General features: G+C 34.5%; 1 protein-coding gene across 1 annotated transcript in view; it reads left to right on the top strand.

Moving 5' to 3' along the window:
- LOC107708071 (uncharacterized protein C3orf67 homolog) overlaps nt 1–20,213 on the top strand; it is a 23,943-nt gene extending 3,730 nt beyond the window's left edge. The window contains exons 5-14 of the mRNA XM_016512216.1: nt 584–721; nt 2,373–2,552; nt 2,693–2,806; nt 3,058–3,189; nt 8,442–8,755; nt 12,186–12,521; nt 14,361–14,525; nt 15,225–15,296; nt 16,407–16,470; nt 19,867–20,213. Of these exons, the coding sequence (XP_016367702.1) occupies nt 584–721; nt 2,373–2,552; nt 2,693–2,806; nt 3,058–3,189; nt 8,442–8,755; nt 12,186–12,521; nt 14,361–14,525; nt 15,225–15,296; nt 16,407–16,470; nt 19,867–19,985 (1,634 nt within the window). The 3' untranslated portion in view covers nt 19,986–20,213. The remainder of the gene's footprint in view (nt 1–583; nt 722–2,372; nt 2,553–2,692; nt 2,807–3,057; nt 3,190–8,441; nt 8,756–12,185; nt 12,522–14,360; nt 14,526–15,224; nt 15,297–16,406; nt 16,471–19,866) is intronic.
- The last annotated feature ends 82 nt before the right edge of the window (nt 20,214–20,295 follow it).

Here is a 20,295-nt window from a genome sequence, read left to right as displayed (position 1 = left end):
AATACAGACAAATAAAGTTTAGCAATAACAAAAAAGCTGCTAGTTTGTCCCTAGCTTCATTTAGGCTACATTTGCAATATAATAATAATAATAATAATAATAAATTATAATATTAATATTATAAATTATTTAAAAATATGTATTTAATCATTTTTATATTATATTATTATTAATTATACAATGAATGTTAATAATATTTAAACATTTTAGTTAAATTAATTAAATAAATTAACGTATTTTTAACAAAAATCAGTAGAAAAGAGTTAAACTGTATTCAAACATTCATAAATTGAAACTAACACAACAGAGTTGCAAAAAAACTGCAAAACTCACAGAAAATACAAAAGCTTATAAAATATATTGTTTGACCTTGGTTGAAAGTCTGAAAGTTAAGCACATCTTTTCACTGACCATTTGTTGAAAAGGATAAACAATTCACGGAGAGTGCCAAATGCTTCGCCTTAATATTCTATTTTTGACATTTTAGCCTAGATCTGTTTCTTAACTTGGTGAAGCATCTTCACAACATTGTTTACTCATTTCCTGAAAACATTCTACTTTTTGTATTGTATTCAATGTTTAGAAATAAGCAATGGTCCACAAGAAGAGATTCCGAGGAACTGTCAGTTTCCTAGTGAAGTTCAGAACGTTGTCCAGCTGGTGAACATGAAGACATTGGGACAGACTGATTTAAAGAGTGGACCTACAAACTCAGATGCAGGTCAGTTCCACATGCAAATACTTTATCGCTCAACACGAATCCCTTCTTTGCTTAGTTTCTATTTGTAGTTTTACATTTCTTTAACTGAACTGAGTCAAAGTTTTGTGTTTTTTCCTCTTGTTCTTTGCTAAACAGAAGGTCAGACCCTCTGCAGAACTCTCCTGCTATTTGCTGTCTGTTAGTTTGCTGACAAGAGACACCTCTTGCCAAGAGAGCTCTAATCATCTCTCTTTAGTCACATACCTGTCCACTCTGCCAGCCCAGTGAGACCTTCATAGCTGTTCTTACAGTTTTTATTTATCCAGACATCTGTTGGCTGTTGTCAGACTGCTGTCATCTCACCTTTAAATTTTTGAAAAAGACTCAAGTAATGCCCTAGCAAGGTATTAATATAACAGTAGTTCAATCACTGACAAGAGGTGTTGGACTGTAAAGATATCATATAAATTGTTTCTGCATGTACAAATATTGCAACAAAAGATCGCAGTCTCTCGCTGTACATTAATCATTTTTCCCTGTTTCATCACTTAGCAACAACATATCAAAACACCGTGGGCCTTGTGTATGAAACCATGTAGTCGTAGCTTACAGCCTTGGATCCTGAGCTGGCTGTTATATTGAAATGACAATGAAACCTTCATAGCTGTTCTTACAGTTTTTATTTATCCAGACATCTGTTGGCCTCATATCACAGTGCCAGACTGCTGTCATCTCACCTTTAAATTTTTGAAAAAGACTCAAGTAATGCCCTAGCAAGGTATTAATATAACAGTAGTTCAATCACTGACAAGAGGTGTTGGACTGTAAAGATATCATATAAATTGTTTCTGCATGTACAAATATTGCAACAAAAGATCGCAGTCTCTCGCTGTACATTAATCATTTTTCCCTGTTTCATCACTTAGCAACAACATATCAAAACACCGTGGGCCTTGTGTATGAAACCATGTAGTCGTAGCTTACAGCCTTGGATCCTGAGCTGGCTGTTATATTGAAATGACAAATGGCAGTATTTTGTGTTTTGTTGCCAGGTTGCCATGACCTTAACACTGCTTAACATCATATTTCATACATCAGGCTTTTATGGCTCATTGTATACTCGAGGAGGGAAAAAAACTTTTTAAAAATAATATGACAAAAAGTGCAAAAAGTGAGATAAAATTCTGATAACTTGCAATGTAAATCAATGAGATCTTTAAAAGCAGACTACTTACATAAAATGTATGTAAATATTAGTTTTCACTCTATATCTCCCAATAATATGTCTTAGTAATATGATATTTAAATGCTTAGTTTTATAATGAAAGCTCTGTGGTTTTTTGTTGTTGGGGGAATCATATAATGCAATGCAATACAATGATGATTGAGAGATGTGCAAATAAACGTACCTCAAAAACCTGATGTATCATGTACAGTATGATATTCACATTTTAATATTTTTCTAAAAAATTATGTATGGATAATCAAAATAAGTCGCTTCAGTCCAGTAAGTGTTCGTCTTGAAATATTACTTACAATATAAAGTTATTTTATTATATTTTATATAATTTAGAGGCCTTAGAAATGTGCATATCAAATATAAAGGTAGGCTTTATAGACTTAAATACTCAGTTATGCTTTGGTAAGTGTTTTGTGCATGACTGTTTACTAGAAGAGACAGGTGGTGTCAAAGCATCCATCACAAGGGGTCCTACACCGCGGGACTCCTCCCATATTGCTTTCGGTTCAAAAGTTATCGGACCCCCTCCGCTCACCGCCAGGAAAAGCAGCACATCTGCAAACAGGAAAGAAGAAAGAGCCAAGTCAGAACTGAGCCTCAATATACCGTCAGGCAAATCCGCATTCATTTATTTTCTTGACACATAACATTATCTAGTATACTGTGAGGTTAATGAAAATTTTGGTACAAAATTAGGTTTTAGTATGGGTAATGCAATCTTTTTTAGTACTGTATTATGTTTCTAAATATAGGCAGAACGGACAATGTACAGCCACGACCACCACTTGAAAGGCCATCCGCTGAGAAAATGGGCTCTAGGAGACCACAGAGAATCCAAAATGTGAGGAGAGAAAAATCAAACACAGGTGAGTTTATTAAATACACTGTACATATTATACACTATTCTTCAAAAGTTTGGTGTCGTTTTTGAAAGTCTCTTATGCTCACCAGTGCTGATTCTTTTTTTTTTTTGGGGAAATGTTAATCAGACAGATGATTTTCTCCCTAGAGATTCATGTCATGAGTTCTCTTGAAATTAATTCCATGTTGACTTCTGAATTCTGCTGCTACTACAATGTCATTGTATTTTATTTTGGTCTCATATGTTCTCTCAAAGATAAAGAAGGTGGCAAAATTAGCCTGAACCTAGAGGGACCTGAGCTTCAAGGAAAAATTGCATCATCCTCACTTCAAACTCTGGGCTCTGACTTACCAGTAGAAGATAAATTAACCGATCCAGTTCTACGGGGTGAGTAATTATGTTCCTTACATGTTATAGTGGGGATACTTAAACTGCTGGTTTGACCTGACACCCAACTTAGATGTAGGCCTATAAGTCTTACTGGTGGTTCTTACTATGGCAACCACCACTATTATTATTACTCATATCAGTGAAGAAAATGCTAACTGTTTTTATTAAGTAACTCGACCCACACCATTTGTTTTGCTACTGTAAATGATAACTCAAATTGTGTGGCATGTGCTGTGGTCTATTTATTTTTTAATTATTAATTACATTTTTTAAGTGATGTGGTTTTCACCTGATGGGTGATACAATCAGATGAGAACAAAACTGAATTGGTCTAAAAAAAAATGACACTATTGTCTTCTGTAGGGATGCTTTATAGTTCAATAGTTCAGATTCATTCATAATTGATGAATTTCGCAACATTGACACTGTTATTGAACTGAATTGAATCAACACTGAACTGACTCGAGTTGAATAACATTACTACTGTCTTCAGTTGAGCTGAACTGAACTTTTTTCATAATTGATGAAATTAACATTGTCTTGTTAGAGCTGCTTTATAGCAGAAATTGAATATTTTATGAAGTTTGCATCATTGATTCTTTTACTTTTCTGTTGAATTCTATATGAAGCTACTTTGAAACAATCTCTATTGTACAAAGCGTTATATAAATAAAGGTGACTTGACCAAAGGTCTACCAAACCAAACATACCAAATGAGCCATACTGGAATCTGTCTTGATGCAGTTGTTCCACGTTAACAATCCTTTCCCACGGAGTAGGTCTAACTCGAACTCCCCTTTAGCAGAGGAAAGAGAGTTCATTAGAGGTAATGGGACATTAAGTACACTGTGTAGGTCAGAAAGAAGTCTCTGGGGTCCAGGCAAGCTTGCACCGTGGGCAATTAGAAAAGGTGATTACAATATAAGCCTGTTCAAAAACGTGCCAGGAATCGAAATATGCTAAACCCTTCAGAATAGCAAGAGAGCGAAGGCAACTCCTGAGAGGTGCTCTGTGAGCGTGCATACTTTAATTAGATGAAACGCTACTCTGTGAAGAGCTTAATAGAGCCTTTACATCACTTTATCTGACATGGCTATTATGTTGTTGTATTCATGTTTCATTTTAATATGTAATCAGTTGTTTAGCTGATAATGTCTTTATGATCCATGCGTGTGAGCAAAACAAACACAACAAAACACAGGCTGTTCAAAACAACCAATAGGAAAGGAAATCACAAATGAGATCTCTGTATCTCAGTTGGACAGCAATGAGACTAAATAGAGAAAAAAAATGGAGATGGGTGAAGTATCTAGCTTTTGATGAGAAAAAGACTTGAGTGATCTCAGAAAGTCATCCAAAAATAAAAATGTGCTAAAAATTTATTCACCCTTAGGCCATCTAAGATGTAGATGAGTTTGTTTCTTCATTGGAACAGATATGGAAAAACATTTAGCATTACATCACTTGCTCACCAATGGATCCTCTGCAGTGAATAGGTGCCATCAGAATAAGAGTTCAATCCGCTGAGAAAATGGGCTCTAGGAGACCACAGAGAATCCAAAATGTGAGGAGAGAAAAATCAAACACAGGTGAGTTTATTAAATACACTGTACATATTATACACTATTCTTCAAAAGTTTGGTGTCGTTTTTGAAAGTCTCTTATGCTCACCAGTGCTGAATTTATTTGATCAAAAATACAATAAAACAGTAATATTGTGAAATATTATTACTGTTGAAAATAATTGTTTTCAGCAGCCATTACTCCAGTGATCAGTGTCATATGATCCTTCAGAAATCATTCTAATAAGCAAGATTTCTTATTGCTATTAAAGTTTCAAACTCTTTTTTGAATTTTTATGGAAACCGTGATATATTTTCAGGATTCTTTGATGAATAGAAAGTTCAAAAGAACAGCATATCCTTTCCCACGGAGTAGGTCTAACTCGAACTCCCCTTTAGCAGAGGAAAGAGAGTTCATTTGTGGTAATGGGACATTAAGTACACTGTGTAGGTCAGAAAGAAGTCTCTGGGGTTCAGGCAAGCTTGCACCGTGGGCAATTAGAAAAGGTGATTACAATATAAGCCTGTTCAAAAACGTGCCAGGAATCGAAATATGCTAAACCCTTCAGAATAGCAAGAGAGCGAAGGCAACTCCTGAGAGGTGCTCTGTGAGCGTGCATACTTTAATTAGATGAAACGCTACTCTGTGAAGAGCTTAATAGAGCCTTTACATCACTTTATCTGACATGGCTATTATGTTGTTGTATTCATGTTTCATTTTAATATGTAATCAGTTGTTTAGCTGATAATGTCTTTATGATCCATGCGTGTGAGCAAAACAAACACAACAAAACACAGGCTGTTCAAAACAACCAATAGGAAAGGAAATCACAAATGAGATCTCTGTATCTCAGTTGGACAGCAATGAGACTAAATAGAGAAAAAAAATGGAGATGGGTGAAGTATCTAGCTTTTGATGAGAAAAAGACTTGAGTGATCTCAGAAAGTCATCCAAAAATAAAAATGTGCTAAAAATTTATTCACCCTTAGGCCATCTAAGATGTAGATGAGTTTGTTTCTTCATTGGAACAGATATGGAAAAACATTTAGCATTACATCACTTGCTCACCAATGGATCCTCTGCAGTGAATAGGTGCCATCAGAATAAGAGTTCAAACAGCTGATAAAAACATCACAATAATCCACAAGTAATCCACAACATGTTAACGTTTTGTGAAGCAAAAAGATGAGTGTTTGTAGTAAACAAATCCATCATAAATACGTTTTTAACTTAAAATATGAGTCCTCTATCCATAACACTGCTTTCTCCAATGAAAAAGTCATCTCATCTGAATCAGGAGAGATATATGCTCAGATTAAGCACTGTTTAAAAAGGAAAACAGTTCAAAACCGTTCTAAACAAATACGTGGGTGGATTTGGACATGGATTATGTACTTGTATTTTGGCCTTAAATGACAGTTTAAATTTAAAACCCCTAATGATGGATTTGTTTCATACAAACACACAGCTGACGGCACCCCTTCACTGCAAAGGAGACATTGGTGAGCAAGTTATGTAGTGCTACATTTTTCCAAATCTGCTCCAATATAGAAACAAACTCATCTACATCTTGGATGGCCTGAGGGTGAGTAATGTTTTAGCAAATTGTCATTTCTGGGTGAACTATCTCTTTAAATGAAACATAGCTGGGAAGTCTTAGTTATGAGCTATAAAAGAGCAACCACTGAGCAATACAAAATTATTTGCTGTAATATTACAACATGAATCTAAATACATTCATCTAATAGTCCACATGACATTATGGGAAATGTAGTGTCATCAAAATGACCTGTGCATTTGTGGTGGACGATGACAGTCATCAGCCAGAGTAATTTAAAGCACAAAACAATTTGTTCGGCTCTCCACTGCCCTTTCCTTGTCCTTGTCTCTAGGTACAAGAAAGTACAGCTTAGGTTCACAGTTCACACAACTTCACAGCGGTTTAGACTTTTTGCTGCTGTGCATTTTGCTGAAGTAGATCAAAGCACTGTTCGCTCACACGGCAAATTCATCACTTGGTCTCTGCGGTGTCTTTTGCTCCCTGCTCTCTGGGTGTCTTCTCTTTACTATGAGGGTATGCAGACCCCACAGGCGCACATCGCCCCATCTGAATTATGATCTTACTGTACCATTGCTCCCTATCTACTAATGATGCTGTTTTTGTGTCAGTGGGAAAGCCAGAAAGTCCCCCCTACCCTCTCCTCCATTCCTGAACCCATCCACACACACACATACACAGCAAGCTAATGCTATTTTTCCATTATTCTCTTAGGACCATAGATGTAAATTCCTGCCATCTACATCTTTAAAATATCGTTTCAATGCGTCTCCCCCATTTATGTATATTTTAAGGCATAATTAAAGCATAATGCTGCAGTTATCAAATGAAAGAGGTTGGATGGGTCCTATAAATTCCTACTCGCCCTCAGCTGGCAAGCGAAGTTGAATTCATCTCAATCTTCAAGGATTCCTTCTGCACTTATTTGCATATGCTCATTAAAATGAACGCAGGCAAGAAACACGAGTGCTGCTATAAAAAATGAAAGACGAAACATTATGTTTAGTAATTAGATCTCTATTATTGATCTTTATAGAAACAGTAAGTCAGTGGAAGAAAGAGAAACAAAGCAGAAATTGTTTTCTCAACATTATTACCATCAGGCCTTGTTTTCAACAGAGCTTTTTTCACAGAAATGGTGCACGTTGGCAAATAAACAAAAGCGAAATCTCTGTAAATGATTGTATGTATCCTCTCTACTGTTATTGCCATTGAAAGTGTAGAAAAAAAAGTTCCAAAAATTATATACACACTCTTGTTCAAAGGTTTTGGATCTGTAAGATTTTTGTATGTTTTTAAAAGAAGTCTCTTTTGCTCACCTAGACTGCATTTATTTGATCAATGCAGTAAATGCAGTAAAACTATATTATTGTGATATATTATTACAATTTAAAAAACTTTTAATATTTTAACATATTTTAAAATGTAATTTATTCTTGTGATAACAAAGCTAAATTTTCAGCATCATTACTCCAGTCTTCAGTGTCACATGATCCTTCAGAAATCATGCTAATATGCTGATTTGCTGCTTAAATAACACTTCTTATTATTAGCAATGTAGAAAACAGTTGTGCCGCTTAATATTTTTGTGGAAACAAAAGAACAGCATTTATTTGTTTTTGTTTTTTTATAACAATGTAAACGTCTTTACTGTCTCTTTTGATCATTTTAATGTGTCCTAACTGAAGTAATTTCTTTAAAAAAAAAAATACTGACCCCTAAACTTTTGAATGGTAGTGAATACAGTTGCCAAAAAAAGTATTGGGACAAATTTTGATACTTAGACAAACAAATATATGAATTTCAGTGCATAATACTTGGTGTTACAACTAGAAAGTGTCCAAATATATTTTGTCTTAATTTCGAACAATGTATATCTATTGTATTATCATACATCTTTGTAAAATTGTTGCTTAATTAAATACTGTAAATGCCACTTTGTGTTTGTTATATAATGCACAGATATTCATATATTTGTATGTATGGCCTAAGACATGTCAATCAGTCAAAATAAAGCCAGACAACATTTAAGAACAAGACAAAATACTAACATATACAAAGTACAGCACATTTAAAATTGTAACAAATGGTAATATTACCTGTAAATCTCCCTGTCATATTTCTGCAGACTGTGCTTCAAGTGCGGATACATCTGGGTCAGCCTTCAAGCCTCCATGTGCTGCTTCACCTCCAGAATGTGTGCTTACTACAGATGATGCTGACCTTTGTGACACAGAAACTGAGCTCTCTCTCTGCGACGAGGAATACGAAGAGGAAGTCTTCACTTTCTCCTCATGCCCTCACTCAGCCAGACGGAATCAGGCTAGCAGCAACCCTGTTGAGGATTTGACCTTTGGCCTTAAAGGTCACAAGCTGGTAACAGAAGGAGAGCGCAAAGATGCACGTCTGGAGGATGATTTTGTCGGTAGTGAGAGTGAAGAGGTATGCATGCAGGCAACATACACACACTTTAACATGCAGAGACAGCAGTATGTTTATAGCTTTGACATTAATTGATTTTGCTTCTCACATCCAACAGATTTGAGGACATTCAGAAACTTGCTAAAGTAATTTGAGCGTTTACTCTATTGGGTAATCAAGGCTAGTAGAGCTACACAACAGATGATTAGAGCTACATTGTGATAAATTGTGTACAAAATAGATATAAAAAATTAATTAAGCTCTTAGTCAAGAAAAAAAATGCATAGTTTCTGTCAGATTGGATGGTATTACTATTTCATGAGGAATTATAAGTTGGCGTAATTAAAGCATAATGCTGCAGTTATCAAATAAAAAAGGTTGGATAAATTCCTACTCGCCCTCAGTTGGCAAGCATAGTTGAATTCATCTCGATCTTCAAGAATTCTGCTTCTGCACTTATTTGCATATGCTCATTAAAATGAACGCAGAGCAGGCGAGAAACACGCGTGCTGCTATAAAAAATTAAAGACAAAACATTATGTTTAGTAATTAGACCTCCATTATTGATCTTTATAGAACAGTAAGTCAGTGGAAGAAAGAGAAAATAGCAGAAATTGTTTTCTCAACATTATTACCATCAGGCCTTGTTTTCTTTTTTTTTTCTTTTTTAGTTTACATTGGTTACATTTAATTTAATAGCTGATACTACTACTACTACTACTACTACTAATAATAATAAATTTAACTGAATTAATTTTAATTAAATTATATTTCATCCATCCAACCATTTTCCAAACTGCTTGTTCTATGTAGGTTCACAGTGATATTGAAGATTGGTATTTTCAAATCAAATCAATTAATTTAGTATAAAATATATTTTTGTCATTGTTTACTCACCCTGATGTTGTTCCAAACCAGCATGCATCCCTTTCTTCTGTGGAACATAAAATGTATTTTGAAAATGTCCTCACAATGAAAGTAAAAATAAAATAAAATAAAAATGTACTTTTACAATAAAAGTAATTTTTAAGCAATAAAATAAAATTCAATTCAATAATCAAAGTGTATATCCAAAGGTACTTTAAAATTGGTTAATCCTTTAATTTTGTTAAACTTATACACTTTTGTTGAGACACCTGTAGGAATTATCAACCCTCCTTAATCGCTACAGATGCATGTACTGTAGCCACCACATGCAAACACAACATCAGCAACATTTCCCCATCTCCTTAACACATGTTGCCTGCATTGTTTTTCTTCCAAGTTCCCTCTCAAGGAAATACGATCTAGTGGAGTCATCTGTTAATGATACACACACAACCCGACTGAGCCCCCCAGGGGCCCTGCCTTTCAGATAAATCCATGAAGAAAACCATCAGTTTTCTTCAGTTCAGTTCATTTCTGACGAGACGGCATTGAGCTCCATGGTGTTCTCGGGTTCTGCGTCCACTGAGAGGAACATCATTCATTTATTCGCTGTCTGTTTCGTCTCCTCCTGGGAAATCAGTCTCATCTTTGGCATACATATGTTCTGCTGCACTTAATTATAGTTTTTTGATTGATACCGCTCAGTTTTATTTGTTGTTTATTTCCACTTCTGTCCCCGCCCTTGATAAATATCTTTTTCATGTTTTTTCTTTCTTTGATTCTTTGTTTTTCATCTGCATTCTCTTTAGGGGCAAATGTCTGCATTTGTCGTCTTATTACTAATGGGAGATGAAAAAAGAAATAATGACTTGAGTATTCTGAACATTATGTTTATGTTGTACCTCAATAACTTGCACCTGTGTAAATCATTTCCACTAGAAGCAGAGGTGATTATATTTGCCTAATGACTTTCATTAATGCCACAGAGTTGTCATCAGAAGATAGATGAAGCAGTAACATATTGAAATTCATCTGTAACACAGCTTAATAACCACTAAACACATTCAGTTTCGTAGATAACCTGCCCAGTTTAAATAAATTCACTGCAAATAGATGTAGGGCCGTGCCAGACTTATGTGTGTTTACCGAATGTCAGCATTTCTCATAGTGAGAGATGACACTTTTTTTTAATCCAAAAAAAAAAAAACAACCCAACCTGATATATTAAACCTGGTCCCTTCAGGGGATATGAAGATGGAAAGAAAGGAGACAAAAACTCTGGCTGATCTGATGGTTCGCCTGGCCGTGCCCTTTTAGTGAGGTTGTCATCATTAGTGTGAAGCTTGCCGTTTAAGACCATTAGTGTAGATCAAAGCCTCACTAGTTTAAAGACCTTAACTTTTCCAAAACAGAGCAGAGACAGACAACTTTCCGGGCACAGTGTCGCCCTGATTAATTACAGGTAACTCTGATGTTACTCCGCCCGTGCCAGACTGTCTCGCATCGTGGCTATTAATGCGTTTCATCTGTGACAGCGTTGGCGTCCGAGATCCTTGCAAGAGATTTCATCATTCTCTTTATGACTCCATCACAAGTTTGTTGATAAATGTAATATTTGTAGTTTTAGGGAGAAATTTGATTTATTAATGTATTTTCTTCCATGTGTTAACAGCCCAGGCAGAAAGAAAATAATTGAGTGTAGTGGCGTTATTCATTTCAATATGTCATAATTAGTGATGCTTGCTAAAGAAGTTTATTTGAAAAAAGAAAGACAAACTATTCCTTAAAGGTATAGTCCACCCAGAAATTTTAATTTACTGAAAATGTACTCACCCTCAGGCCATTCAAGATGTAGATGACTTTGTTTATTCATCAAAATTCAGCATTACATCACTTGCTCACCAATGGATCCTCTACAGTGAATGGGTGCCGTCAGAATTAGCGTCCAAACAGCTGATAAAAAACATCACAATGATCCACAAGTAATCCATACGATTAGTTTCTTACAAATCCATCAAATTTGTTTCTTACAAACATGGAGCTTTTCACTTCAAAAGACATTAATTGATGGACTGATGTTGTATGGATTACTTGTGGATTATTGTGATGTTTTTGGACTCTCATTCTGATGGCACCCATTCACTACAGAGGATCCATTGGTGAGCAAGTGATGTAATGCTAAATTCTCTAAATCTGTTCTGATGATGAAACAAACTCATCTATGTCTACATTTTTAGCAAATTTTCATTTTTGTGTGAACTATTCCTTTAAAAGTTCTTTGTGTTACAGCCACGAGGACAGGTGTGCTATTAAATTATTTTTACCTGTTGCATGATAAAACAAGCAGAAAATCCCATAGATTTACATTAAAGGTGACTAGAATATCATGAAGAATTAGGGCCAGTACCACCTAGTAACCACACTAGCAACTGTATAGTAACATGCTAACAAACACCTTGTAGCAATGAACTGTCAACAACCCACTACATATCAACCATTTCATAACTACATTTTTAAAAAATTTTTAAGAAAGTCATTTCATACAAACTATTTCTAACACCAATTACTTCTTTTTGCTTCACAGGATGAAATGCATACCGAGTTCCTTCATAGATGTGCAGTCCATTCCATTACTGCTCCCCCACCACCACCTTCAATACAAAAATACACAGTCCTACCCAAGTTCTCTTCTGAGTCAATTATGACTCAGGCCTCCGTGGTCCAACATGTCTCTGAAGGACCAAAGCGGCATGAACCCATGCGAATAGCACCAACCCGCTGCCTCTCACCCAGTACCAGACAAGGGAGCAGACTGGATCAGTCTGAAGCTGACAGAGCATTGCCTGATGGAGATACCAGGATATCTATCAACAGAGCATCTGTGCGAGAGATTTCACTGAAGAATTCTGGCCTCCAAAAGGTGAGCCCGTTTACCTTTGAAGGGATAAAAAAAAAGAATGAAAATTCGATTATCATTTAATTACCCTCGTGTCATTTCAAGCCTGTATGGATTTCTCCCGTGGAAGTTATTTTGAAGATTGTCTTAGTGTTTTTGTCTATACAATAGAAGTCAAATAAGTAAAAAATTTAAAAAATGGCAAATAATAAAATAAAATAAAACTGAAGCAAAAAAAAAATCAACACAAGAGAAGATTTATTTATTTATTTATTTATTCTGTCTATACAATGAAATTCAATGGGGTCGTATGTTAGAGGGGTTAGAGGGGATCAAATCAAGCACATACTTCAGCTGAATTGGTGCACTCCAGCAGAGTGGCTTGTTTATGAGGGCCTCTGTTCTTATTGTAATTTCAGAACTGGTGTGGTTATTTTAATCTGAATCCATTCAGACTGAGGGGAGTGGGTTGTGCACTTGCATTCTCTGATGCATTTGGAAATTGTTCTGCAAATGGCTTGGATATAGTGTTCTTTTGTCTTCGTGATTTAAAAAACATATTTTCTGGGGTTCTGAACTCCCAGCAGATAATTTTTTTTGAACAGTGGTCATTATTTCTTAGATTAGGAGTTACATTACAATATAAATACTTTATCTTGTACATTTGTCCTTTATAGAAATGGACACAAATGAGATAAATCTTCAAACACAGTAAAAACCTTGGTGTCGTCAACCATATTAATATGTTTATGCACTAATGTGATGCTTTTATTGCAAAAATAAATGTACATTTATTAATTTACTCACCATATTTATGTTGTTCCAAAGCTGTATGAATTTCTTTCTTCAGCAAAACACAAAAGAATGTATTCTGAGAAAATAAAGAAAAAATTGTTTAAACACACAGAAATAATCTCCCCTCTACCACTACAGATGCATGCAAGAAAAATGTACACAGAAGAATATATTTTGAAAAATATCCATACGATTTTCCTGTTTTGTCCATACAATTAAAGTCAGTGGGGAACAGTATTGTATTTTGACTTCCACTGTATGGACAAAAACAGCTGAAACATTCTTCAGAATATTTGAATATCAAAATGACAGAATTTTTCGATAAGCTTGAGAAGCGGTAGACTTCAGCAAAGTCTCCATTTCTTCTCATTGTTGCCTAGAACAGTGGTTCTCAAACCTGTCCTGGAGTACCCCCAGCCCTGCACATTTTGCATGTCTCCCTCATCTATCACACCTGATTCAACTCATCAGCTCATTAGTGGAGACTGCAAGACCTGAAGTGGGTGTGTCAGATATAGGGAGACATACAAAATGTGCAGTGCTGGGGGTACTTCATGGAGAGGTTTGAGAACCACTGGCCTAGAAGAAACAACTGGGATATCAAAGAGAACTCGTTAGTGTTCTTTCCTCTCTTAGAGGTTGGAACATATTTGTTAAAAATAAACTAAAATTGGTCCAAGCATTTAGCACAACTACACAGACTCTCACCGCAGGTCTAAAGCGGTGATTAACTAAAGGTTTTAAATGGAGCATGATGTGGGAATTGCTGAGGATCATTACAGATGCCCCATAACACTACTTTTCCCCATTTAAACATGGCACATATCGTTGATGCTGTTGAAGTTTGCTAAGCTTATCTGGAAGGTCGCTCATAGATCCAGGTAGGACTTCATATAAGTGGATTTCTAAGCAGCAGGCAGCCATCCCTGCTGATGTCTTGGCCCTAATGGGGGTGCCAATTAGCTTGCAAGCTTTGATTGATTGCTTGCTAATTAGCTATACCCAGTAACGATCGGTCTCATTACAAAAGTGGCACTGATGAAGTAATGAGATTTTTGGGCTTTACAGGTGAGTTTCGATGAGAAGGTTCAACCTTTGGGCTCCAGCAGCAGGTGTGATCTGAGGAGAAGTCAAGACGAAGAGGATGAGCTACGAATGTTGGCCAGTTTAAAGAGAGAGCAGGAGGAAGAAAGAGACGGAGACATGGGTGGCCCGGGCCTTAGTGCATCACAGGTAGGAAATTCATGTTCCTATTTCATCCTAAAACCAAAACAAGTAATTATATACAGCTATATTATACATATATTTTAATATAGTTAAAATATATATATATATTTTTAATATACACACTACTGTCAAAAGTTTGGGGTCAGTAGGATTTTTTTAAAAAGAAATTAATACTTTTATTCAGTAATAAAAGCAATAAATGATTCAATATATTGATCGAAACTGACAGTAAAGACATTTTTGACCTTACAAAAGATTTAAATGTCAAATAAATTGTTCTTTTGAAACTTTAAATTTCTTTTAAGTAACCCTGAAAAAATTATAATAATAATAAGAATGTTTCTTGAGCACCAAATCAGCATATTAGAATGATTTCTGAAGGATCACGTGACATTAAAGATGGAAGTAATGGCTGCTTTAGACTGCACTAACATTTCGCAATTTTACAGTATTTTTGATCAAATAAATGCAGCCTTGGTAAGTATAAGTGTGTGTGTGTGTGTGTATATACTGTATAATGTACACACACAGATTTATAATTTCAAAAGATTTCTATTTTATATAAATTGTTCTTTAAAGAATCCTGAAAGAAGAAAAAAAACATTGAGCAGCACAACTGTTTTTAACACTTGATCCATATGACACATATGTTCTTCCTAAGTGTTGTGAGCTTCACAAGACAAACACTATTTTATCTTCTGTCAGGTTCACCACTGCAACATAAGTCTGAGTGCAAGCAGCGATGACACCTCAACCTGGACTCAGTATATTCCTTTGGTGGGCTTACAAACCACACACATACACTATACAGACATTTAGGGCAGTTAGAATTACAGAAGTCAAATTCATTGCCACACTTGAGCACAGCACGGGAATTCCTTCATTATTAGGCTCCTCAGTTGTACAGAGTGCTTTGTATGGATGAACTGTAGCTAGTAGGCAAATAATAGAGTGAATATTAAAACAATTTTCCTATAAAGAAGGACAATCAAGCAGTTTATATAAAAAAATTAAAAAAAAACACTAATTAGAGCTAAATAAACTCCCATGGCATTTCAATATCAGACCCTATCCATCATTTGTTGATGCTGTTGTTGTCTGTTGATTGGAAAGATATGCTACAACTGCTAATCATGCCTGGTGCGCCTGGTATTGAGAAACCGCAAATTAGTGGACTCTAAGATAACATGAAAACATAGCAATACTGCCCCCATCAGGCTAGAAGAACATACTGAATACTTAAGTTCTTCTCCGACTGGTTTTGCCTCCGGAACCAGATTTTACATTAGACATCAAGTGGTGAAACAACACTAACAAATCATTTATCATGCAGAATTAAACAAAAAATGCTTAATATTATATTCAAAGATATAGTTTTAAAAATCATTCTAGATTTAAAAGAATAGCAGAATCCACACCACAACTATAACAATAGGAACGATATCAGTGGAATCGCTTTCTAAACAAATTTCTTTCAGCTGATGAAGGATAAAAACATTTGACAGCCAATCAGAATCCATCCTGCTTTAAAGAGCGAGAATTTAAAGTGGCAGATGACAGAACTGCAGCATGCACTTATAATAAACAGAACGCTATTATGCGTTGATGTGGACGCTCATAAAGTTATTGTTATAGATCTCGTTCTTAATGTGAACAGCATTAGTATTTGACTGCAGACCTGCAACTCAGTTTTGATTCACAACCCACCGGTTGAGAACCACTGCTCTAAACTATAAAGGCTAATATTATTTTACAGCAAGGAATGCAATTATCCAGAACATATTATATTTTCCTACTAGACTGGAGCTAATAGTGGGCAGATATAGCCCCTGAACCAGATTATATAAAATCTAAATATACAATACTTATTCTTTCTGTGCTTCACAGCCAGTTGATCAAGGCCAGCACTATCAGAAAGAAATGAACCCTCTTCTTCACTCTAATCCCAGGTAAGAGAAAAACTATGTTTTTAGCCTCTCTATGTCTGTATGGTATAACTTTAAGCCATTATGCTAAGCTTGTCAGTGTCTTAAGTGTTGAGGCTCAGACGTGAATGAGTCATTTCAGAACTTTATCATGCGAGTTCATAAGAGAACTCTTGTCAGCCCTCAGGCTCATGCACGTTCAATAATTTGGACTTCTGAGAAGTGGTAACAAAATGTGATCGGGATAGCTTTTTGGGCACTGAACATTTTGAAGTTTCCATTGACAATTTTATTCAATTTTTCCAGGATACTAAAAAGAACTTTTGAACATCAAAGCATAAAAAAAAGAGAACAGGTGGTGTGCTCCACAAAATGTTATGCCAGCCTTCAAAAGATTTAGCTGCCATTCATTTCATGACAAAACTGCCAGACTGTCTACATAACAAAGCGCTTCAACTTTTTGTCTCCTCGTTATTTTTCTTAGTTTTTGATATTAAATATAATAATAATAATAATAATAATGATAATAATTTGTGTTAATACTCACAATTATTTTGTATTTATTGTATTATTGTAGTAGTAGTAGTATAGAAATATTGTACAAAAACGTAAGTTATAACTAATAACGAACATTTCATATTTAATCTTTTATTAGTATTATTATTGTTATCATTACATTAAAATATAATCAAATTAATAATAAATAATTAGTGTTAACTATTTTGTTTATAAAATTTATATACTTACTACTAATAATGTTCTAATAATTGACAGTGATAATGATGACAAAAATATAATAATAATTTATTATTAATTAATCATTTAAAATGTATTTATTATTATTATTCTAGTATTAATGTTTAATGAATTACATAAACAGAATTATTATTATTATTATTATTATTATTATTAGTCGTATTTAAAGAATCCTGAAAGAAGAAAAAAAACATTGAGCAGCACAACTGTTTTTAACACTTGATCCATATGACACATATGTTCTTCCTAAGTGTTGTGAGCTTCACAAGACAAACACTATTTTATCTTCTGTCAGGTTCACCACTGCAACATAAGTCTGAGTGCAAGCAGCGATGACACCTCAACCTGGACTCAGTATATTCCTTTGGTGGGCTTACAAACCACACACATACACTATACAGACATTTAGGGCAGTTAGAATTACAGAAGTCAAATTCATTGCCACACTTGAGCACAGCACGGGAATTCCTTCATTATTAGGCTCCTCAGTTGTACAGAGTGCTTTGTATGGATGAACTGTAGCTAGTAGGCAAATAATAGAGTGAATATTAAAACAATTTTCCTATAAAGAAGGACAATCAAGCAGTTTATATAAAAAAATTAAAAAAAAACACTAATTAGAGCTAAATAAACTCCCATGGCATTTCAATATCAGACCCTATCCATCATTTGTTGATGCTGTTGTTGTCTGTTGATTGGAAAGATATGCTACAACTGCTAATCATGCCTGGTGCGCCTGGTATTGAGAAACCGCAAATTAGTGGACTCTAAGATAACATGAAAACATAGCAATACTGCCCCCATCAGGCTAGAAGAACATACTGAATACTTAAGTTCTTCTCCGACTGGTTTTGCCTCCGGAACCAGATTTTACATTAGACATCAAGTGGTGAAACAACACTAACAAATCATTTATCATGCAGAATTAAACAAAAAATGCTTAATATTATATTCAAAGATATAGTTTTAAAAATCATTCTAGATTTAAAAGAATAGCAGAATCCACACCACAACTATAACAATAGGAACGATATCAGTGGAATCGCTTTCTAAACAAATTTCTTTCAGCTGATGAAGGATAAAAACATTTGACAGCCAATCAGAATCCATCCTGCTTTAAAGAGCGAGAATTTAAAGTGGCAGATGACAGAACTGCAGCATGCACTTATAATAAACAGAACGCTATTATGCGTTGATGTGGACGCTCATAAAGTTATTGTTATAGATCTCGTTCTTAATGTGAACAGCATTAGTATTTGACTGCAGACCTGCAACTCAGTTTTGATTCACAACCCACCGGTTGAGAACCACTGCTCTAAACTATAAAGGCTAATATTATTTTACAGCAAGGAATGCAATTATCCAGAACATATTATATTTTCCTACTAGACTGGAGCTAATAGTGGGCAGATATAGCCCCTGAACCAGATTATATAAAATCTAAATATACAATACTTATTCTTTCTGTGCTTCACAGCCAGTTGATCAAGGCCAGCACTATCAGAAAGAAATGAACCCTCTTCTTCACTCTAATCCCAGGTAAGAGAAAAACTATGTTTTTAGCCTCTCTATGTCTGTATGGTATAACTTTAAGCCATTATGCTAAGCTTGTCAGTGTCTTAAGTGTTGAGGCTCAGACGTGAATGAGTCATTTCAGAACTTTATCATGCGAGTTCATAAGAGAACTCTTGTCAGCCCTCAGGCTCATGCACGTTCAATAATTTGGACTTCTGAGAAGTGGTAACAAAATGTGATCGGGATAGCTTTTTGGGCACTGAACATTTTGAAGTTTCCATTGACAATTTTATTCAATTTTTCCAGGATACTAAAAAGAACTTTTGAACATCAAAGCATAAAAAAAAGAGAACAGGTGGTGTGCTCCACAAAATGTTATGCCAGCCTTCAAAAGATTTAGCTGCCATTCATTTCATGACAAAACTGCCAGACTGTCTACATAACAAAGCGCTTCAACTTTTTGTCTCCTCGTTATTTTTCTTAGTTTTTGATATTAAATATAATAATAATAATAATAATAATAATAATAATTTGTGTTAATACTCACAATTATTTTGTATTTATTGTATTATTGTAGTAGTAGTAGTATAGAAATATTGTACAAAAACGTAAGTTATAACTAATAACGAACATTTCATATTTAATCTTTTATTAGTATTATTATTGTTATCATTACATTAAAATATAATCAAATTAATAATAAATAATTAGTGTTAACTATTTTGTTTATAAAATTTATATACTTACTACTAATAATGTTCTAATAATTGACAGTGATAATGATGACAAAAATATAATAATAATTTATTATTAATTAATCATTTAAAATGTATTTATTATTATTATTCTAGTATTATTTAATGAATTACATAAACAGAATTATTATTATTATTATTATTATTATTATTATTAGTCGTAGTAGTAGTATTTAAAAAATAAAGAGAAAAATAATCTACACTATAACAATTAAACATTGTTTAGGAAGAAAATGATTCTGCATACTGACTGTTTAAGTAGACTTATAAATTAGCCAATCAAAAATCATTTATAGAACTGTGTTAATAAACAGTGTGTAAATATTTTTTACACACTATTTACAATCCCAAAGCATAGCTATGGCTAGTTTCCTACGCAGAACTTTTCCTGTCAAGGGAAGCTGCCCACACTGCCATGCCTCAGTGGAGAGGAAAAGTTTCTCAATTTAATGTATGATCCCTGCCTCAACTGTTACTTTGATCCACAATCTGGGAAATATTACGAACTGCTCTGATTCCGAGATGAGCTACATCTGCAACCATGTTTTTCAATACTGCCATTTATATGTATGGATTAGTTGAAGCATGTTGTCCTTCATAACATTTAATGGTTTTAATGGAAAATGGGGATTTAAAGTAATTTTTGTAACCGTTTCTAATATAATTTTCGTTTTTAGTAATAAAACTACATTCAAGCATGTTTGAGCTCATAACAGATGTTTTCAGTAAGCAAGAAATAAACTCATATTGTTGAAACCATTTGTTTTTTTATTAGTCCTGATTTTATTCAAACTTCCTAGACCTTATGTAAAACGAACTAAAATT

The sequence above is a fragment of the Sinocyclocheilus rhinocerous genome, unplaced genomic scaffold, assembly GCF_001515625.1.
Source record: "Sinocyclocheilus rhinocerous isolate Xijiao unplaced genomic scaffold, SAMN03320098_v1.1 scaffold113, whole genome shotgun sequence".
NCBI classification, from domain to species: domain Eukaryota; kingdom Metazoa; phylum Chordata; class Actinopteri; order Cypriniformes; family Cyprinidae; genus Sinocyclocheilus; species Sinocyclocheilus rhinocerous.
The sequence above is the reverse complement of the archived record's forward strand: the minus strand, read 5'-3'. Positions and strand labels throughout refer to the sequence as shown.